The sequence below is a fragment of the Lycium barbarum genome, chromosome 2, assembly GCF_019175385.1.
Source record: "Lycium barbarum isolate Lr01 chromosome 2, ASM1917538v2, whole genome shotgun sequence".
NCBI lineage: Eukaryota > Viridiplantae > Streptophyta > Magnoliopsida > Solanales > Solanaceae > Lycium > Lycium barbarum.
This window is the reverse complement of record NC_083338.1, coordinates 127,471,339-127,494,471: the sequence shown is the minus strand read 5'-3', so window position 1 is coordinate 127,494,471 and position 23,133 is coordinate 127,471,339. Positions and strand designations below refer to the sequence as shown.

The 23,133-nt window shown below is 35.5% G+C and overlaps 2 protein-coding genes across 3 annotated transcripts; one reads left to right on the top strand and one right to left on the bottom strand.

Annotated features, from left to right (window-relative positions):
• The first annotated feature begins 4,257 nt into the window (after positions 1-4,257).
• LOC132627144 (uncharacterized) lies at positions 4,258-8,031 on the top strand. 2 transcript variants are annotated; one of them, XM_060342302.1, is made up of 3 exons: positions 4,258-4,787; positions 5,525-5,939; positions 6,598-8,031. In XM_060342302.1, exons 1-3 carry the CDS (start codon positions 4,341-4,343, stop codon positions 7,854-7,856), a joined length of 2,121 nt encoding a protein of 706 aa, XP_060198285.1. In that variant the 5' UTR covers positions 4,258-4,340; the 3' UTR covers positions 7,857-8,031. The 2 variants fall into 2 exon arrangements, with proteins under 2 accessions (XP_060198285.1, XP_060198284.1); XM_060342301.1 differs by having other exon boundaries at positions 5,501-5,939.
• Positions 8,032-8,156: 125 nt separating this feature from the next.
• On the bottom strand, positions 8,157-12,319 carry LOC132627145 (cyclin-A1-4-like). Its single transcript, XM_060342303.1, has 9 exons — positions 12,011-12,319; positions 10,152-10,655; positions 9,920-10,012; positions 9,703-9,836; positions 9,524-9,599; positions 9,372-9,448; positions 9,111-9,294; positions 8,888-9,022; positions 8,157-8,540 (listed from the first exon to the last, which is right to left on the bottom strand). Exons 1-9 carry the CDS (start codon positions 12,194-12,196, stop codon positions 8,469-8,471), a joined length of 1,461 nt encoding a protein of 486 aa, XP_060198286.1. The 5' UTR covers positions 12,197-12,319; the 3' UTR covers positions 8,157-8,468.
• Between the last annotated feature and the right edge of the window lie 10,814 nt (positions 12,320-23,133).

Sequence of the window (23,133 nt, the reverse complement as noted above, 5' to 3'; positions counted from 1 at the left end):
GAGCATCGCAAAATTCGGATTTAACAGTATTTGAGTAGATTGGAGATTCGAGCTCCACTTCGCTGCGCCCAGAAAAGGTAAACAATTTCCCTTTTAGTTGGTTGGTTTTCAATCTGATATTGGACAAATGTTGGTGTGTTTGAATATGTTAGTTGTTGCAGTTTGGTTTGTTTTTTTCAATTTAATAGCAGGGTGGTCTTAGGTGTCTTCGTTAGTTTAGTCTCTGTGTAACAATTAGGATATCTAAAGATTTGTGTTTTATTCAAAGTTTCATTTCCAGCTCAGTAGTTAACAGAGTTTAGTTATTTATATGCCGATTCAATCCAGTTAATGTCTATATTTATGTGTTCGTAAGAGTTTATCCGAAGATGATTATGTCAACTAGTGATAGCATGCGATAAGTTAAACCTGCAGCATGATCCTGTGTGTTTAAATATCGATTTAAAACAAGATCCAAATTATCTAGATTGGGTCTGATGGTTTGTTTAAGCATTTATTATGGATATGCAGAATGAGGATGTTTGAATTTGGATATGTATCAATATGGTAAACTGTTGAAGTTTGGATATGAAGGGTACTAATTTGACAATTTAGTATGCATACATGAACTACAATAGATAGGGTAAAATAAGTTGAATCTCTGTATGTGAACTTGGCATTCCTTCTTCGTAATTGTTAAACAGATGTTGAGTAAGCTCATCCAATCATCAACAAACCTGTTTGGTTTAAAGCTGTTCTATGCTTAAATTGCTGTTTTAGCTCAACATGTCGCTAGGGTAGGTTCAAATGCGTATATAACATAGTTTCACTGTCTCATGTAGTTGCTTGTTACTGGTTTGCCTGCATTATATGCTAATTCAGTTTGAGATATGTTTGGATGCTTCCTTGACTGATTAGTTTGCCTGCATTATATCTAGTCTGTTGCTTAGTGTTGTAATCGGTAAAGGATTTGTACTCAGTTATTTAGTTTGTTTGGTTTGCTTAGTGTTTCTTTGAAATGATCCATCTTAGACATACACGGTAGTATGATTATGATCCAGTTCAGGCAACATATCTTTTTTTCTTTTTTTTCCTTTTTCTCTTTTTTCTGGGAGCTGTCATGACAGGACCATTAAAAGCTTAATTGGTAATTACATATCTTAGACTGTTAGTTTAAGTTAAACACTTCATCTAAGATTTGACTTTTTTTTCATAAGAGATAAAATGGACAAAGAGGGTTAGGGAAGTTCCTGAAGTGATAATTTGATATTTGAATAGTTGTGCCAAGTCTAAACCTATATGAATGGTGAAGTTGCTACATCTAGTTAATACATTAGAATGTGGAATGTCGGATATGCATGTTCATTTGACTACCAGTTTGAAAGATGCTAAGATATCTGGGTATTCCCACTGGTTACTCATGAAACTGTGTTTGTGTTATGCTTTGGTATGTTTTTTTTGGTTTGCACATTTCTAAAACTGCATGTGGTCTCGTCCCTTCTTTATCTTTTGTTGAGAGGTTGACCCTCTTCTTTACGTTTTTTTTTTTTTACAAGCATCATTAAAAACTCCTTTCCATGTAATCGAATATGTCAGGCTGAGTTGGTTCTAAATGATCTGTCTGATTTTTGGTGTTTGAATTGGTTTAAGGCCTTCCCTTTTTCTTTCCATCTCTATTTCATTTTTCTCTCAAATATACACAGCATGCATAATCTTGGGATCTGTCTCGAATCTATTTTTTTTTACATGTTTAATTTCATTCATTGAATAGATATTAATCCTTCTCTTTCTTTCATTTTTCTTTGCATGACCATTGCATACGAGTCCCTCGGACTCGTCTCCTTCCGCATTCAATGTTGGGCTAAAGCCCAACGAAACACTTTCTCCGAGTCAGCCTCATCAGCTGTGCAAAAATTCTGGGCCAAGGTCCGTGACAGCAGCAACAGTCCGCAGCAGCATATAAATTATTATTGGGCTGAAGCCCAACCACAGCCCCGAATGCAGCAGCTCTTTTAAAAAATGGGCTTAGCCCATTTAAATTATTATCTACTCCTCTATCCATTTTGTGCATTTAATTTGTATTACGCAACTAACTCTTTTTTTTTATTGTTTTGTTTTCTCAGTTTAGATAAACCCTAATGAATTAATAGGTTTAGTTTTAGCAACGGGTAGTTAGTTTAGGAAAGACTAACAATCAATTCCATAAGTTTTATCCTCTTCTTTTCATGTTAAAACTATTTATAAGGTCTAACATTTATTTTATTTGGAATAATTTATTTGTAAAATGGCATGACTATATATTTTAAGTAAAGGGAATCATATGTTATTCTTACTATCACATACCTTTTAAAATGACACTAATACGCAAATATAAACTCAAGTATGTTTCATAAACATTATTTTCAAGATTCATCCAATTATACATATTTTTTAGCCAAGCATAATTAAATAAAAAGATAAAGAAAATTCATCTTCTTTTGCATTCTATTTATAAAATAAGTTTTAGATTTTCTACACTACTACTCATATAATGTAATTTTATCCTAAGTTTAAATTGGCTAGGTCTTCTCTTAAAAGCTTCTATTTATATGCGAATCATTATATTTTGCAAGTCTCATTTTTAAAAAATAACATTATTAGTTAAAGCTTAGCAATATTTATAGTTTACTTTAAATAACATTCAAAATCTCTTTTTGTGCAAATTATCTTACGAATCTTGTTTTAAAATAGCATTTTATTTAAAGCCTTATCATATTTCTAAATTTTATTTTAAACAGTGTTATTATATTTTAAAGCCTTAGTAACTTTACAAGACATTTTCTTAAAATTTAAGCACCTTATTTAACTCTAATTAATTAACTTAAGTTTGGTCGGACAATCGTAGTTAACGGATTCTAAAGGATGCCTAACCCCTTCCCTTTAGGATAATATAGAGCCCTTACCTAGAATCATATTGGTTAAGCAGACTATTAACGGAGGTTTAGTTTTAACTTACCTTAGTTAACATTTAGGTGTCCTAATTCACCGTTAAATTAATTAGGTGACGACTCCTTAAAACACAAAAATAAATAGGAATCACCAATACGTCATACTCCCTAAATCAACCCGGTTAAAATGGGGTGTGCAATGAATAAATATATACTTGATGCTGATGTAGATAAAAATTGACCATTCATTCGTTTACTATCAAGCATCCACGTACAATGGTATATTTTAGGGGCCCATGAACGTACAGGAACTTATCATTTTTGTCAAACATAAACAAGGAAGAAACTAGAATGTGTAAAATTATAAAAAGAGAAAACAAACCTAAATTATGTTCTGCAACATGGATAAAAAATATCCAAATGAAACCCTTCGTCATCTTCTATAACCATATCTCCCATCTACTCCATTCTTGCATAAAGAAGCTGATTTTTGAGACTTATATTACATGTAGCCACCAATTTCTACAGTTTTAATTTTACTGTATTTCTAGAGAAATGAAACGTTACTCAGTTTGAAAATTATAATAAAGTATATATGAAACTAAATTTAATTATATTTGAAATTCGTGTTTAAGAAAATAAGTTCCCTTAACTTTATTGAAACAAATTCTTTATAAAAAATTTACAATTTAGACAATTTAGAACTGCTTTTAAGACAAACACAACGCGGGGCGCGAGGGGGGGGGGGGGGGTGTGGAAGGGGAAGAAAATTTCCATTTCCAAGTATACTAGTACTATATAGATAAAGCATGAAAAATGTAAAAGATTCTTATTAGAAGTTACTTCCACCGGTTCAAAAAAAGTGTAATTTAATTATTTACACATTTCTTAAGAAGATATTAACTTTTAGGTAAAATAATAATTTGATTAAACTATTTCTAATTAAATTGAGATAATAATTTGATCACTTAATAAGAACAAATCTAAAAAAATAAAATTAATTCTTTCTTAATTTAACAAGCAGATACTCTTTTTTAACAAAAAAAATAAAGGTTAAATAGACACTCTTTTGAACAGAAGGAAGTATTTACTTTATTCCAATTTATTTGAAAGTTAATCAATTTAGGGAGTCAAATAACTTTTTTTAGACTATAATTTTCTATAACTCTTTCTAAATATTGTGAATTATTAATTAGGTGGACTTATAATATTTTTATGTAATTTTTAAATATATAAATTTTATTATAAAATACTTAAAAAATTTATATTTAAAATTAAATTAAAAAAAAAAACTATTTGATTCCGCCAAATTAATCTAACCTTCAAATAAATTGGGGGAGAGTAATCTTACACGCCCACTCATCACTCACCGCTTTGCAATTTCACAGACAATACATAAAGGTAAGATTTTCCCAAAACTAATCAAAAACAAAAATGAAATCCACACAATACCACTACCGGTTTATCTTCTTCTTCTTCTTCTTCTTCCTTCTCAACTTGGTTTCATCCCCTACATCTGCAGCCCACGATAACCCCAACACCCACACAAGCATAATATTCACCACTTTAGGAAGATCAAGCTACGCTTTCGACATCTTCGCTGTTCCAACAACACACTTACCAACCAAATCAAACGAACTCCAATTAACTGACGGCAATTCCGTTAACTTTAACGGCCATTTCCCCGCGTCCCTACCACCTTCCCTAGTCTCGCATCTACCTGATCATTCCCTCGACACCGAAAAGTTACCGTTTCATCTTATCTATGTAACGGAACGGAACGGGAACCACCATATATTTTACGACGCCGTTTTTCATGGTACTTCTCAGAGCCCCGAAAGGAGAGCCATACTTGAGTTGAGTGGGAAGACCCGAGTTCAGGTAGAAAAACATATTTTATTTATAATACCAATTTGAAGGAAAAATATTTATTTAAAGTCTCTATGAATCTTTGGAATAGTTGTACTATTATTCACTCTATCAAAATAGTTAGCAGCTACACTTTTATAATATTCTCGCCGTCCATTTTTACTTGTTTTGTATATGTAGATGTCCAGTTTGAAAAAATCAAGAAAACTTTTTATCCTTCTTACTCTTTCAGTTTTAATTTATATGAACTTATTTTCTTATTAGTCCGTATAAAAAAGAATAATTTCTTTCTATATTTGGAAATATAGAAAGGGAACGGTCCCTTTCTATAGTTGAAAATAATTTACCTTTATGCAGTGATATATAATTACACAAAGTATATGTGACTCATTAAAAATCTTCTCTACTTTTTTATACTCCGTTTTCGGTCAAATGAGTTCACATAAATTGAAACGGAGCGAGTATTAATTATTGAGTTGAAAATTTTAAGGAATTATTAGTTGATGCACCACTTTTAAAGTATGTTTGATTCATATTATTAGATGATGTAGTAATAATTAGGGGGTGATATAATAAAACTGACATTCTATTTATGCCTCTTAAGGTGTGCCAAGTCAATCCAGCACGACAAGTAAAAATGTACAGAGAGAAACCTATTTCAATACAAATTTGACTACAAATCTTAACTAGACGTGAACTACAATACAGAATTTTTCCTAACACAGGTTCCATTGGTGGGTGTTGATCAGTCAGATGGGAGATTTTCTTTGAAAGATAAGCCTAGTTTAGCTGGGGAGTCTTTGATATACGTGTCAACTCATGAGGACTCGGGTGTGCCCCGAAGGAGCTGGGCCGCGGTGTACTCAACCCACTTGGGTTCCGGGTCGACCCGGAGGTTGACCCCTAAAGGAGTAGCTGACTTTAGCCCAGCAGTATCTCCCTCGGGCGTTTGGACAGCGGTTGCATCGTACGGGAAGAAGGGTTGGAGTGGTGAGGTTCAAGAACTCGACACGGATATCTACGTGTTCATGACTCGAAATGGGTCGGGTCGGGTTAAAGTGGTGGAGCATGGTGGTTGGCCAAGTTGGGCTGATGATAACACGATTTATTTCCATCGAAGGTGCGATGATGGGTGGTGGAGTGTGTTCAAGGCGGTACTTTCAGGTAGGGGTCATTTGCACTTTTGTTCTTATTTTGTGCTAGTCCTTAATTTTTGCACCTCAAGGCAAACAACTTTTATGCGGGCACGAGTTTATATTTTCGCATTATAATATCCCATAAGTTATACTCCGATCCCTTCAAAAACTTATGCCCCGCTATGCATAAATTCGACTTTGAAGAGCAAAAATTAAAGACCAGCCTATTTGAATGGCAAAAATTAAAGACCAGGCCATTTGGAGGGCAAACTGTGCAATTTCTTCTCAGGTAGGGCTGGGCAAGTTAAAATGGGCTCACTTAATAAATGAGCGGGATGTTCACCCGCCCAAAAGTTATTTGGGTGGAAATGGTTGGGCTAAAATAGGTTAAAAAGCGGGTCATAACCCCATTTTTACCAAGTTTTAATTTCTTTGTTTGTTCTTGTATAAGTTTTTAGTACCTAATAAAACTATTTTCGTTCTTTATTATGGCTATATATGACATATAATTTTTTTTAAAAAAAATTGATAAGATTTCGCATGAGTCAATTTGAGCTGCATATCAGCGCAAGGTTCTTTTGGGCGAAATGGGTTGGCCTGAGCTAATAAATGATCGGGTCAACGATCAGCCCAAACTTGGGCGGGTCATATTTTCATGAATTGATTTTTGTAACCCCTACTTTCAGGTGAACTCGGTGTTGACTCAGTCTCTACTCAGCGAGTCACACCACCAGGTTTGCACGCGTTCACACCAGCAGCTTCTACTGTTAACAAGAATCTCATTGCTGTGGCTACCAGAAGAGGAACTTCAGAGTATCGACACATCGAGTTATTCGACGTTGTTTCGAAGAAGTTTACAGAAATAACCCGACCGGTTTCTCCTCATGCACATCATCTGAACCCGTTCTTTTCGCCCAATTCTTCGTGGGTCGGGTACCATAAATGTCGAGGCACAGGCAATGGCAGAGGGAGTGATACACTGTTACTCGAAAATCTTCGAAACCCGATACCTGGAATCTCTTTATTCCGAATTGACGGGTCATATCCGTCATTTTCACCAAGTGGTGATCGGATAGCTTATGTGAGGTTACCTGGATTATATGTGGTGAACTATGACGGGTCGGGTCTTCGTCAAATTTCATCAAGATCGGCTTTTTCCACAGCATGGGATCCAAAAAGAAAGGGAGTAATTTACACTAGCTTTGGACCCACATTTGCTAGTGAATGGACAGAAGTGGATATCATGTCCATTAATGTAGATGATAAAGACCTGAGCTACAAACAATTGACAATTGGAGGGCAGAATAACGCATTTCCATCACCCTCACCCGATGGAAAATGGATCGTTTTCCGGTCAGGGCGATCGGGTCACAAGAACTTGTACATTATGGATGCTTTGGAAGGAGAGGCGGGTGGTCTTCGTCAATTGACAGAGGGTCCATGGACAGATACCATGTGTAATTGGTCACCGGATGGTGAATGGATCGCATTTGCATCGGACCGAGAAAACCCCGGATCGGGTAGTTTCGAGATGTATAAGATTCACCCAAACGGGATGGGGCTGCGGAAGGTGATCCAGAGTGGTACGGGTGGGCGGACTAACCACCCGTATTTCAGCCCGGATGGGAAGTATATAGTGTTTACTTCAGACTATGCAGCGGTATCAGCTGAGCCCATCTCGAACCCTCATCATTATCAGCCATATGGTGATATCTTTGTGATCAAATCAGACGGTTCAGAAATTCGTAGATTAACCCACAATTCATACGAGGATGGGACCCCCGCATGGGGCCCCACTTTCATAAAACCTGTGGATGTGGAATGGCCTAATGGTGGACATCCCTGTTCTTTTGAAGATTGTCACTGGCTGAATGTTAGACCTAATGTCAGTGTAATGGATTCATCTTTTGGATTGGGTTCAGCCAAGATTGAGTGCGCTCAGTGAGCTTCGCTTTTGTGGCTTGTATTTGTGTGTTATATGTAAAATATAGAATAACTACGTATCTGTTGATACAACTTAACGTCTATATTTTGAGTGTAAAATGGTTTCGACATGTATATATTATAGTTAAATCCTTATTGACATAAAATATAGAAGCACAGTGTGCTTTTTTGCCTAATTATTTTTCTTAATTAATGTACAGCTCGAACTGGGTTGCACCAGTCCCTCATTTCACAGGATGAGAAATCATGATTTCAATCACTTGGATATTAATGATCATTCTCAATCCTAATCAGCACAAACTGCAATCAAAGAAAGGAATTATTACTGAATACTAGCTCTTCTGTACACAAACTGACTAGAGTAACTAAACTGGAGAAGAACAATAGAGTACAAGACTAGTCCTGCAATGTCAAAGTTAATGGCTACAAACAAAGATGCTCTACTAAGGGCAGTAAGGAGAAAAAAGCTCTACACTACAAACGAAGATGCTCTACTAAGGACACTGCAGGTTTATGACTATAAGATTGTAACCCTTCCCGTTGAAATGCCATGAATATAATCCAACAGAGAATTGGAAAACTGAAGTTGATGCCTCCTCTTGTATGTCCTTGCTTAGCTGCTTATGTTCTGGAAGAACTCTACAGGTACAGTTGGCGGGCAATACTTCTTTGCTACAAATTTGTACTGTTTCAAAAAACCAAATATTAGAATAAAATTAATAGCAAATGTATGCAGATGCCTATATGCCTCCAAAATGTATATATATGTCTATCAATTCCTGTAGGTGTTTGGACAAAGTTGTCTCAATAGGGGATTCAGAAGACATACTTGATATTCTTCCTCAATTTTCCCATACTATAATGTTTAAGTGTAGTTCAGACTCTATTATACAGATTTGGGATTAATTAAAAATGTATTATGCTAACATATCTCTAGAACAGCTATCATGTTAGGACTTTATTCCACTTATCGTTATTCCCCTTCTTTATTGTCAACGAAAAATGAGATTAAGAGATCAGAACTAAAATTACCTTGTGCTGGCTGTATTTTTCCCTGACTGCTGGTAAACTAGAATTGGTGTTGTTGCAGCAAAGGCTATGTAGTGCCATGACACAGTCTCGTAAATCAGAGGGTTGGTACAGAGTATAATGCCCCAAGGTAGAGTTCTGTAATAGGAGTTTCCGAAAGTAAAAATTTATAAGAATATATTTGTCAAAAAGAGTATATATTTGTCAATGCTAAATTCATACATACCCACGGTTTCATTGAGGGAAGAAGCATATATTTGGCCAAGAAAATTGCAGAAGCAGCAATGAGTGATGGAGCATAACAAAGCATATTGTATTCTAAAAGAGAGAGTTCTGCTATGTAGCTCGCCAAGTGTTCCAACTGTAGTGACAGAACCTCATTAAGTCCTTGAGCAGCGCGAACAAACCTCCTGCAGTATATCTCAGCTATAAGTTCCTAAATCATCATACTTAAAAAGCAACTACTAGGTAGTGTTAAGATATTAACCTCAGAAAACATTTGACTGTTGGAGCTGTCATTTCAAACTTCAAGTAATTTAAAACAGCAGACTCCATTTGCAGGACCTGCATAATACATATAGTTCTTAGTGCCGCCGTAAAGTTTAACAACTGTGGGTTCAGTGAATCAAGATCATATACCTCATCCTTGAAGTAAGTGTTGTCTGTTATGTAGCAGAACTCTTCTACTTGAGGCGCACAGATCTCCTCATATTTTCTGCAATATAGCATTCCCCATATTAGAGCATTTTCTTACAGAACGCTTGCTATTTTTGAGAAAGGAAGAATATGAAAGGCACTCAAGAAGGCTAGTTTCTTACGATGCTATCATCATGCAAGCTACTCCAAGCAACTGTAGCCGTTGCCTGTCCATCAAATTGCCAGAAAGATACCGATCAATGTAGTTAATAGTCAGATACAGTGTGTCTGGTACAAGCCTGTACTCCTCGGCGACCTATAAATCAAACAAGTTCCACATCAAACTTACTAACTCCTGAGCTCATTGACATTTAGAGAAGAAAGATGTTAGAAGTTTACCTCAACAAGCCAGTCAATTAGAATAGCACGCATGCTAGGATTTATGTCTTTCTGTACTTTCTCCATGAAATCTGTGGAAGGCCTTTTCTTTGCCTGTTACAATGACCAAAAGCTAACATTAAAACATACTTAAAACTTAGTAAAACTGCAATTCAATTTATATTTCAAACATCAACTGTCCAATTCAAAGAGCCAAAAGAACTGAAAAGAGATAAGAAGAACATTTTTATACCTCTGAGGCTCTCAGGTGTTTGTATATGTCACAGGCCATTGTAGCACATAACTGTGGGTCAACAAGATTGTTATCAATGTTGACAATTTTTTCCCCTGATTCCAAGTCCACAAGTACATCTCTCTTGCATATATCTGCTGCTGCTTTGACTTGTTCTGAGATGTAGAGGGTGCTACACGCCTTCTTCTCGATGGAATCAACTGCAGCCGCTTCATGGTCATCATCAATGTATTCAACTTCCGGACTTCTCACAGTGTCCGAAGTTGACATAGATTCATCCATGGAGACCAATGATCCGTCTGAGTGAGACGGAGATATGTCCATGCTGCAAGTGACAGCAGGAAGAGGAACGGCGGTGATCTTAGGCACAACTGCATCACTTCTTTGAATAGAAACAGTTTTATTGCTTGGTCTAACAGAGGAGGATACTGGCAGAACAGTCGTCCCTGAGGAAACTCCAGAAGTGCTCTTCTTAATGCTTACAATCTTAGATGTACATGGTGCCTTCCAAAGCCAAAAATGATCCCAAGTTAGTCATAACTTCAGATAAGAAATAATCTTTACTCACATTGCCAAACAGCTTATTAAATAAAAGGTTTATCCAACTGTGAAAACTCAAAATTAACAAAAGTTGTATAACTTGTTATGCTCATTTGTGTGAAGATAATTTTTTTTTTCCTAACAAATTATAAAAGTAAAAAAATCATTTAAAGCCTTCTTTTCTGATTTTATCATATGCTAGAAATAATTCATGTTAAAACTGGAAATAATAACCTAGCACTCCACTAGTGCACTTCATGATAGTCCAATGACACTATGTTCATTTGGAAAAGCAGAAACTTTAAGCCTAGTTAACATGAACGTTGGAGTACAAATTTATTCAAATGTTCAAAAAGCAAAGTGGACAGAAAAACAAAAGGGGACAAAAAGCAGGATTCAGGGAAGATGTTTCAAATTTTCCATTCATAATGCCTTTTTACCATTAAAATAATATTTTAGTCCAACCATTTTTTTTAAATCAACAGATAAGTCAGTTCCCTTGATAACTGACGCATTTCCTGCTAAAAAAAACAGTGAACTTGTTTATACAAGGAAAGTCATTAAACAAAAAATTCAAACTTCCAAATATCAAATTCTTGACAAAAAAGAAATCCCCCCAATCCTCCCATAAGGAAACCCCTCAAATCATTTCACTTGATTTTCTCAAATTGATTCTAACCAAAAATATTCAGTTTTCTTTTTTTTTTGGGACATATTCCCCTTGGAATCCACGTACATTCTTATTTAATCCAACAAAAAACCCTCTCCAAAAATGATTTTCTCAAATTGATTTTACCCAATATGATCAGTCATTTTTTTTAACATATTCCTCATGGAACCACACGTACTTTTACCATTTTACTTAATTACTCCAAGAAAAAACCCTCCAAAAACCTCACACAAACAACATTAAAAAAAAAAAAAAGGGAACCATGGAACTCTTCTGTAGAAAAAATGAAAGAAAACCTCCCAAACAAATCATATACCCACCTACATTTTCCTTGCATATACAAATTTATCAATAAAAACCACTTCAAAAAATATCCCATAATCACCATATGATAAAAGCTAAACCATCCAGTATTAAAAAAAAAAACGAGAAAGATTATTTTCGTACAGTAAAAGTACACACAAACAAGCCTCATAAAGTACAAAATTAACAAATCTTAGGACCCACCTACATTTTCCTTGCATATACAAATTTGTCAAGAAAATCACTCCAAAAAAATCCCACAAAAGAAATTAAACGAACCAGTATAAAAACACATAAAGAAAAAGATCATATAATTAACACTGTAAAATTGGACAGCAGCACTCACAAGTTTGGAGTTATGAGATAGCGAGTTACGAGCGGTTACAGCATTTGCATGATTAGATATATTAGATAGTGCTGGTCGTTTCTTAGCCGTCAATTTCCCCCCATGATTATTATCCAACGATGAAGAATTAGCCGCCATTGCTTGCCTCTTTGCCACCGCATTCGAAACTGACGAACGCCTATTCATTGAAACAAATGATCCAATTTATGTAAGAAAAAAAAAGTTAGGGTGTGATTATGTCAACAACTTTTTTTCATCAAGAAAATGAAGAAAGAAAGCTGTTACAAGTATGTGTGTGTAAAATGTGAAGGGAGTTACTATATAAAAGCAATAAATAAATGATTAATATATGATGCTAGGCGGGGAAAAAGGAGTGATTTGAATTGAAGGATCATCTGGGCCGTCCGATTGGGTTTATGTATTCGTTAGGAGCGGACAAGGGTTGGGCCCACTTAAAATCTCTTGTTTGAATTCGTTTAGGTCAATACCACTTTTGTATGTTGTAGATATATTCTAATTTTGGTCTTTGTGATATCTGATGAAACACATTTAACGTTACATTAATCGAAATGTGCACTTTTGATCCATTTACTTGTGAATATTCACAAATTTACCATAATTATTAGTCGTTTCGCCACTTAATTACCAACGTGTTATGTAAAGCTTGTATTGTTACTTACACCATATTTGATTAGAGGTAGATCCACGATTTAAAATCTATGGGTTCAACCTTTAAGATTTTAACATTGGACCCATTATATTTTAAAGTTATGGGTTCATATCTACTATTTATTACTCCCTCCGTCCCATAATAAGTGTCACCTTAGCTAAAACAATTTGTCCCATAATAAGTGTCGCCTTAGGAAATCAAGATATAAATTGACTATTTTTTCCCATTCTACCCTTAGACAAAAACTGACAAGTTAAAATAACATCTAAATGATGATTGGAATAACCACATTGTAACTTGAGATTGTTGGATTCTCATTGTCAAAAGGATTACTACTTGTGCATGCTCTAATGAAGAGGAAAAGGTAATTTATTTTTATTATATAGGGTTAATTTACTAATTTTCACATTGCATTATTGGTTTCTTAATATGAGTGTTTTTGGCTAAGGTGACACTTATTATGGAACGGAGAGAGTATAATTTTAATAGATTTGCATTTTGTACACATAAATTCATGTTCGACACCAAAAGTTTGGGGTTCAACTGAACCCATACTTATTATGGGCATCCGCCACTGTATTTGACAGTAATATAGTTCTAAAAGTAGTATAAATACAAAATACTTTTTACATAAAAGGACTAAAATCACACATTTTGATTAATTGAAGGTTAAATATGTTTCGTCAGATACCATAAGGATCAAAATCGTAATATACCTATAATTTATGGACCAAAAATGCTATCCCTTAAGTTTAAGAGCAGAAACGTGAATGGCCAATCAAGTTAAAGCATATGTACTAACATCTATTGTGGGTGATAAATGAGCTGTGACTTTAGTAAGTAATTTTTGAATTCGAATTTGAAGGATCCGTCTTGACTTTAGTGCAACCAGAAAAAGCTCACGCTTCCCCTTTGTTTTTTCACTATTATCCAAGTTGAATTTGATATGTAAAGCCAAATAGAAACAGGAAAGGGATATTTTTTTAAAAAAAGTTCAAATTATTAGTCCTTGATTACATGCGAAATGATAGATTATATTATTGGAAATAATTTTGTTAATAAGGAATGAAATTGTGTTAGTATCTTATAAAGGCTCACAAGAATAGTGAGTTTTGTTCTCTGTCATATAACATTTGAATTGAGTTGAACTTGAAAGCAAACTTATTTGAATTCAAACTTGAAAAGAAATTCTGTGAATGTTTTGTATTTAGATAGTTTATGAGTAGGCATTGAGAAAGGAAAACTATTTAAAGCTGAAATAACCTTAAAACCAACTATTTCAAAACTTGTCAAATAGATTTCAACTTCCAAATTAAAGTATGATTATTAATTTGAAACGAAGTCAGTCGTTTATCCTTAGATTTTGTTTCAAAATTTTGAAATTATATATGTTTGGAGATTATTTTGAATTAGTGTTTTGTTTATTAAACTAGCTCATTATTTTAACTTCAAAGTTGAAATATGGTATTTTTAAGTTTGTTTTCACTCACAAAATTTCAACTATGTTTTCTTGTCCAAACACAACCTCAACTTTCAATTACATTTATTAAACTTGACTTCAAATACTATTTTTAATATCAATAAATCCATGTTCAAAAGCCTACTAAGAAAAAGCTTTGGATACATTGTTGATTTAGGTTTCACTGTCGATACATTTTTTTTTCAGAATTATCTAATTAATTATGTTACCATGGTAATTTGTCCTAACCCTCTGTTTGGATGGTTGTTTCCCGTGGTTCATTAATGTACAGTATGGTATGGTACAGTATGGTGTTGTATTGTATTGTACTGTATTAATGAACACAATGTTTGGATAAACTGTATCGTTTGCTGTGGTTTAATAACATTTGTATTGTTTGGTTTGACTATATGGTACTGTATAATAACTTGTAAGTTTATTAAAATACCCTTAAATCTTAATTAGAAATTAATTTATATATATTAATAAAACTCAAGTAAAGAATAAAATAAGAACTTTAAAAAACAAGTAGGTAGTGGGTGGTTGTGGGATAAGGGTGGGGGTAGTGGGTGGTAGGGTGGGGGTGAGTGGTTGTGGGGTTAGGGTTGGGTGGTGATGAAGGGTAATGGGTGGGGGTGGTGGAGGGGTGGGTGGTGTAAGGTGGGTGGTTGTGGGATGAGGGCGGGGGTGAGTTGTTGTGGGGTGGGGTTGGGCGGTGGTGGGGGGTAGTGGGTGGTGGTTGGGGTGGGTGGAAGAGGAGTGGGGTAGTTGGGGTAGGGTTGGGTGATAGGGCAGGGGTGGGTGGGGTTGGGTGGGGGTGAGTGGCGAGGCTGGGATGGGGGTGGTAGGGTGGGGTGGATGGTGGAGGGTGGGGTATAATGGAGAAATGAAATACGTAACTACGGAAAACCACCTAATCCGTGGTTATAAAAATTGGACTTTTCATGGTTATATAATCATGGAATTAACCACGGATTTATAACATCATACCACGTAATTTTAAGAACAATGAAAACAAACATGGTTTCATAGAAAACCGTACATTAATGAACCACGGGAAACCACCATCCAAACAGGGGGTAAGGTTCAGATTGAAACATTACAAACTTTCTATAAATAGCTGATTTGCATTCTTTTATTTAGGTACTTTATTCATACTTATAGAGCAATTAAGGAAACTAATCGGTGGTTGTTGGCTGGGTTTTGAAATTTTTTGTCTCTTAAAATAATTTCAAAAATTGTACTTTTGTCCTTCCTGTATATTCTTCTTGAGAAGCTACTATCCTTTTCAATTTGAAAAGTAGAACGTGCTTCTCCTAGCTTTACAAATGGGACTTCTTTTCAAACAATGGAACATTAATTGCATAAGGAATGAAATGTATAATTAAAATGATGAATATATATATGTATATATATTTCTCGTAAGAAAAAACACCTAAGATATAACTAACTACTACTACTACAAATTAGAGTACGATAATTCGTCATAAGATTTGAATTGACACTTCAAAGAATGCTTAGCAAAGTTTTGCCATATTTCTCGGTCCTTGCTCTTTAGGATGTCCAAAAGTAATTATTATTCAAATATTTACCAATATATGATTTTCTCTCTATTTACCCAATGCAAGATGCTAGAGAAGCTATTAACATTGCTTTGCCAAAAACAAAAAGGAAGTCGGTGTAGATTCTCTCTACTTTGGAAAAGTAATAATTGAAACAGTGTTGATCTAATAGATTGTAATTAGTCGTCTTTAATCTGTAATGAAGTAATGGACTAATGGTATCTGGACTTTGAAAGACCATGTTATATATGTTACTACCTTTTCGTTGTTAGTAGAAACAGAAACACTTGTAGGCTGCAGCCACTGCTTAACTACAGGTTTCTAGTAATTGGCTTGATTCTTCTAGTGAGTCCGGAACCATAATAGCCCTATAAAAATCATTTTGAATCAAAATATCCCAACAAAAAAAAAATTACAAAACTACCTATAGCGCAGTATTTTACTGCGCTATAGCAGTAACGGAGACGGAGCCGTTAACTGCTATAGCGCAGTAAATTACTGCGCTATAGTGTGCAAACAGAACTTATATAGCGCAGTAATTTACTGCGCTATAGTGCCTTTATTTTTTTTTTTCCAACCCTTTTAGTTAACCCTTCTTCCATTGTCTTTTTAACGTATTTTGACCATATATTAATCATGCTTCGCGACCCCGAAACATCAATATTTTATATAGAACCCTACTTATTTTTGTGCGATTAATAAGGTAGGATCAATACATCAAGGATACGCAAAAGTTCGGATGACCGTTTTAGTGGCTGAAAAGTACTCGAACGCCATTTTCGTTTGAAGGTTCGGCGACATTATCTTGAAGTTCTTTGCGAATACTTAAATTTGTTCATCAATAATTAATCAAAAGTTTCTCAAAATGACAGCATTCATACAAAAAAAAAAAAACTTAATTAAATTGCACCATTCATTCATAACCTTGAGTAGATGAAAATACTTAACATACTAATATTCTTCAAAATAACAGCATAATCATAAATTAAACTTAAAACTAAAATCACAACATTCTTAATCATCATCAGAGTACAAGTCCTCAATATCGTCCTCAGAAAAATATTGGCGGTTTCTTAAGACACATTTTTTTTCAGTAGCAGTTAGTTCTCTACCAGTTGATGATGCTTGTTCTTCGGCCAACTTTAGCATGTAAAATCTACAACGTCTTGCCAGCATTCTGTTGTTTTCCTTTCTAATTCTTTGCACGGAAAACTCGCAACTTTCTGGACCTACTTGAGGCATGGTTAAGGAGTACATTGTTGGGATTGGAGCGTTGAGATTTTCCAAGTCACGAACAAGACGTTCTGATTCGGCAAGCCGATGTGACCATTCTCGACGTAAACCGCAATAATATTCCCGCGGATCTGAATATTTCACACTGCAGAAATCATCATTACGCTCTATAAGAAGGTGGGGATTTAGCTCATCTAGTTTCAAATCACTGGTATCGCTCGAAAAACTACTATGATTTGAACTTTCATCATCACTGCTATTTGGTTCTTTTGGAAGGAGTAAAGACCAAGATGAGTTTCTACTGCTTGACATTGAATAATATGGTGTAGTCTATTAAGAAAAGAAGGGGCTATTTATATAGTTGCAAACCCCCAAGAACCCTCCGGAGGGGAGGGTATTAATGACCCTACCTATTTCACAGTCCGAATCCCACTTGGATCTAAATCTTGTGCTACCATGTATACCATATTGTACCCTATGGTAACCTATTTGCATCCGATTGTTCTTTTCGCGAAAACGATTAAGTGCTAAATTAAACTCTTTTGGAGTTTCGCGAGGCATTGACATAACACGTTTTTTTGGGCGTTTAAGCCCTACTGACGCTAACTTGTGCTCCAGTGCTTCAGCTTCCCTAACACGCCAATCTCACTCCTCTCTCATTTTATTATTGTATTCTCGATTAAATCTGTCGTTAGGGTTATTTGAGTAATGAAAATCATCATCACTTAGTTCCCATGTCCTACCCATTGCTTCAAAGATATTTGCTGGAGTGAATGATATAACACGATTAATATCTCTAAATTGGTCAAAAAATGACATCTTAACTCAATTTTGTGTGGAATGTTGTGTTTGTAACAGTTAGTCATCAAATTACATTATATAAAGTTTGATTCGAACTATTTTGGCAGGTGAGGTGATGTTGGGGCAGCCGCATAGCGCAGTAAAATCATGCGTTATATTATATAACGCATGATTTTACTGCGTTATTATGACACAAGACCTCAATAACGCAGTAAATTAATGCGTTATTCGGTTCTCTAGCCATTATTTGATTTGACGTAACACTGCAAAACACTGTAATTGCATGCATGCGTTAGTCCTATTAATACCGAATTTTAACTAGTTTTATCATTCTGTATTCCTCCTCAGTTATTCAAAATATGACAGATGTTCCAAGAATTAAAGTTTCTTTATTCTGGGACGGACAAATTTTATTCGAGGAAAATAATTTGCGCTACGATTCTCCCCCAAAATATCATGTTAAGTTTCCACTTGACTTAAAATTCTCAAAACTATTCCAAGCCTTCTATAATAGACTACAAGTTAGTAGAAGTGATTTTGATCTAAGTATAATTGGAAAATATCCAGTATCATTTACGCCGCAAGGTGTAACTAGTTATGGACAGTGGTACATTCAAGACGATGATTCTTTGATTGATTATTTGAAGGCGTCGTATAATTATAGGCGATGCATAACTTTAAACGTCCTTGAAATGTATATCGAAAAGGTGCCCATTAATCGACTTGAATTCATGGCTAGGGCTCCTCAGGAAGCCCGAAATAGCCCTCGTCAGGAAGCCCCGTCTATAATTCAAGCCGAAGTCACTCAAGCGGAACCTACTTATCAACACAATTACCCTGATATGAGTACCTATGAAAGCATCTTGACTAGCCAAATGCCTCTGGATAGATTAAGTCAGCAATTTGACGGGCAGTGGTAAATATTCATTTTTTACAATATTATTATTATTATTATTATTATTATTATTATTATTATTATTATTATTATTATTATTATTATGTGTAGTGGCACTTGAATGCTGCTAATGATGTCGATTATATTATTCAGGGGTTATACACCTGATATGGATCATATCGGACGATCTCCTCAATCGGGATGGAGGAATCAGGTTGGAACATCCTCAGCCTATCCAACAACTCAAAGCGATGGACCTTCCTCAAGTTTCGGTGCAGTTGATTACTATCGGTACGTCTATTTTTTTAACATCAATAGTGTTATTTGATGTGTAGTAGTTAAAACATCCTAATTTCTAATGTAGGGAGAATGTGGTGGTTGCACCAAATTATAGGCAAAGGACTGCTATGGATGGTCCGGATTATCCGAATTATATAGTGACATCACCCAGCGATAGTGAGGAAATACCTAATGCGGAGGAAAGTGACGATGAGCAAAGTGACGATGAGATTGAGGTTGGAATTAATCCTCAACATCAATTAGAACTGTTGCAAGACATGATGGACAGTCCGGCACACGAGGAGGAACTGAATTCACAGCAACCATTTGAACAGCAAGAGTCGACTACGGTTCACTTACAAAGCCAATTTCAACAGCAAGAGTCGACGCCGATTTAGTGGCATTCCGATGAGATCCCCTATCTTGATCATCTTCAAGATCGCCCAGATTCCTTTGTCTTTACTAGGGATGATGATCATGTTCGGCGAAGTTTGTGGAAAGAGCCAGTGGATCTTTTAAAACATAAGGTTCATATTGAAAAAGGGATGATTTTCAGCTCAAAAAAATCATTGCAAAGGGCTGTTAAGATTTATTGCATCCAGGGGATGAGGGAGTTTAAAGTTGACGATTCCACACGAAAAGTTTGGCGATTGGTCTGTAAGCGAAAATATCAAGGCTGCGAATGGATGCTTCGTGGTAAGGAAACTGCTGAAAAGATGTGGACTATTTCAAAGTTCTACCCAAAGCACACTTGTGATATGGGTGACCTCCCAGATGATCATTGCAATCTAGATACTAATTTGATTGCGCGTGTATTAATTGCCGACATTGGAAAAAACCCAAGGTATCCCCTTTGCCTAAGTTTATTTTATTTTTGGTGTTAATATAATGTTCGTCGTTGTTACATGCTGATATTTCAACTTTTTCAGGTACCCTATTAAAGATTGTATTACAGCCGTCCTGAAAGTATATAGCAAAACTATTACTAGGAGGAAGGCGTATCTTGGGCGTAGGCGTGCACATGAGATAGTCTACGACATTTGGGAGGGCTCTTTCAAGAAGTTGCCGAGATACATGGCGGCTCTACAACATTTCAATCATGGTACTGTTGTTAAATGGAAGCTCAAATCAAAACCTGGTGTGCCCGGTAATATTTTTGATTTTGTGTTTTGGGCATTCAAACCATGCATTGATGGTTTTGCTCATTGTCGGCCTGTAATATCAATAGATGGAACACATGTGTATGGGAAGTATGACATAAAGCTGCTAATATCAGTTGGAATGGATGCAAATAGAGCAATATTCCCTCTAGCTTTTGCAATTGCAGCTAATGAGAGCATTAGTACGTGGGGTATGTTTTTGGACTACTTAAGGCAACACGTTATTAAGGATCGCATGAGAATCTGTGTGATATCAGACAGAAAGGCTGGGATATTGCATAATATGTTCAATTTGCAGGGGTGGCTGCCACCCTTTGCCTACCATCGTTATTGTTTAAGGCATTTGAAGGCAAACTTCCAAAAGGCATATCGAATCCTAGCACTTTGCAATTGGATTTGGGCGGCTGCAACAGAGCATCAGGAGAAGAAGTTTAACCTGCAGATGGACATTATTAGGCGGGCGAATGAGGAAGCCTTCCACTGGTTGAATGCAATTGATAAAGACAAATGGTGTTATATCCCGTATTTTTGCATATTCGGGAAATTCGAAATAATTTTGACTTTGAGAAATAAGGCCATATTTTGACTTTAATTAATGTATATGTTGCTCATAAAAAAATGTTGATGTGGAAATATGGAGGAAGGTCAAGGGCAAAATGGAAAGTTTTGGAAATTAGTTTCGGGAATTACAAAATGAGACCTATATCTAATTGGGCTCAAAATAAATGAAAAAAAAAACAACAAAAAGGCCCAAAATTCATGGGGTGGCCGGCCATGGGCCCAAGGCCATGAGCCAATTAATTCAAGAAAATAAATAGATGGAGGGCCCCTAATTGTCTTCATTTTAGAACCTTCAAGAGACTAAGAGCACAAAAAAAAAAAAAAAAAAAAAAAGAGCAAGAAGGGCATTCGGCCATTGAAGGAAAAAAAAAGAAAAAAATTGAGGGCTTCCATCCTTGATTAAAAAAATTGTAATTTTCTTGTATTCCTACTAAGCTCAAGACTCTCTTCAACGTGATACAAATTTGGAGGCAAGAAAGTACTTTTTTTAGCAAGCGGAAAAATTGGAAAAAGGTAAAGATTCTACTCTTTTTATCTTGGAAGAATTTTATATATATGTTGTAGTATATGGAAGTGAATGTAAAGTATAAAAATTGTGTGTTGTGGGTGTATGTGTGTGTGGCCGTGTATGGTGGTTGATGGAGAGGGATTTTCAAAATTTTATTTATTATGTTAAATTGTGTTGTGATGGCCTTGTGATGTAAGTGGAAGAATATTAGTCCAAGTTGGCATGAAAAATTGGTTGTTAAGTTGTTCTAGGAAATTTTGTGATTTTATTCTAGTTTATGTAATTATGGGAATGGAATTGTTGAAGTGCAAATTGTGGTTGTTGTTGATGAAATTGGAAGATGAAAAAAATGTGTTGTGAATGTTGTGTCGAAAGTTGGAGATTTCGGATGGATTCTAGTCTTGGTGGGATTTTTGTATATTTTGTAGAATGTTATTAAATGCTTTTGAATTGCACTTGAATGATCTTGAATTGGTAGTGAATATGTAAGAGTCGATATCGGCTTGAAAATTCGTAGTTGAATTGAATGTTGATGAATCATGTTGGAAGGAAGGTTACTAATGTTAGAATGTGTTTTGAATTGATTATTGATGTTATTGGTATGGTTGTTGGTATTGTTGGTATGGTTGTTGATGAATTTGGCCGAGTTTAATTCTCGGGGATGTTGAATTTACAGGGGAGATGCTGCCGAAATTTCGGTAGACAAATACTAATTAGAATTAAAATTCTAAGTACTTGTAGCTAATTTTTGGTTAATTGATAATATTATTGTAGATATTGGAGAGCCCGAGACTTGAGTCGGAATTTGGTTGGCAAGTGATCGAGTTTTGTTAGTAAGGGATCGAGGTATGTAAAGCTTACCGTTCTTCCTTTTTGGCATGACCTTTATGAAATAAACGAATGACATATATGTATGTTCTAAAGAAAATTCTACTCCTAGAGCCACTAGGATGACCTATGTCTTTGATTTCCATAAACTATTTCATATGACTTGTCACATGCCTATGATGTTTGAAGTATTAATCGATACGTTTCCGGATGTGGTTTGAAAAATATTTGATATGGCCTAAGTTTGGACACGTAAATTTTGGATATGTGCATATGATTCTAAGGCTCCGTTTGAAGTACGCTATAATGTTATTTGAAAGTTCCTTAATATGAATGATACTAAATTTTCAGAAAATGACCTATGAAGTGTTTTTCGAAAGTTTTGTAATTTGAAAGTTCGCAACTTTTGTATACTAATTCCGATAGACTCGATGTTTACCTTGAGCCTTCTGATATCAGTTTGTATATGTATTTATTCGTCGAGTCTTGAAATTTATTTATTTGTAAGCATATGGTTTCCGCACTACTCCGCTCGTGCCTACTACTATGATATCGTTCGACGGATCCCGGGCCGGTTTTGTGATCGTGCGCACTATATGATATTCGACAGTATGATGTGTTACGGTTCCCGAGACCTCGCCATAGGGCCGGGTACCGCTTATATATGGCGTTATGATGTGATATGGCATATGATGTGTTCTCATTATATGATATGTTCTGATGATATGATATGTTCGGAGATTGTACGGAGATTTGAAACCTTCTGGAGTATGATATGTTGTGGCGCCAGCGTCGGAGTGGCGACCACGTTCCTGAGCCCTATGCATGATTTTCATTTGCATTATCTATATATTTTCGGCACAGGTTTTGATATCTTAATTCTGTCTCCACATTCTGTACTTCTCATTTCAGCTATGTTTCGGAATTCTGTATTTCATGCTTTACATACTCAGTACATATTTCGTACTGACCCCCTTTCTTCGGGGGTTGCGTTTCATGCCCGCAGGTACACTTCGATTGCAACTCTTTTACATTCGGAAGAATTATAAAGAGGAAATACGCCTTAACTGTTGGAAAACATTAAGAAGTTCTTAAGAGACCACGTGCATATTCACAGAACAACCATTAGAAATATATCACATTGAAACCTGAAGCATAATATCTAAT

What these genes read in the sequence shown, in the direction of transcription:
- LOC132627144 (XM_060342301.1), top strand. Translation starts at nt 4,341, where the DNA reads ATGAAATCCACACAATACCACTACCGGTTTATCTTCTTCTTCTTCTTC. An exon ending in GTGGGAAGACCCGAGTTCAG is followed by an intron (nt 4,788 to 5,500) that starts GTAGAAAAACAT and finishes TTCCTAACACAG; the next exon opens with GTTCCATTGGTGGGTGTTGA. An exon ending in GTTCAAGGCGGTACTTTCAG is followed by an intron (nt 5,940 to 6,597) that starts GTAGGGGTCATT and finishes CCCTACTTTCAG; the next exon opens with GTGAACTCGGTGTTGACTCA.
- LOC132627145 (XM_060342303.1), bottom strand. Translation starts at nt 12,196, where the DNA reads ATGAATAGGCGTTCGTCAGTTTCGAATGCGGTGGCAAAGAGGCAAGCA. An exon ending in ACAGTCAAATGTTTTCTGAG is followed by an intron (nt 9,295 to 9,371) that starts GTTAATATCTTA and finishes GATATACTGCAG; the next exon opens with GAGGTTTGTTCGCGCTGCTC. An exon ending in AAAAATACAGCCAGCACAAG is followed by an intron (nt 8,541 to 8,887) that starts GTAATTTTAGTT and finishes TTTTTGAAACAG; the next exon opens with TACAAATTTGTAGCAAAGAA.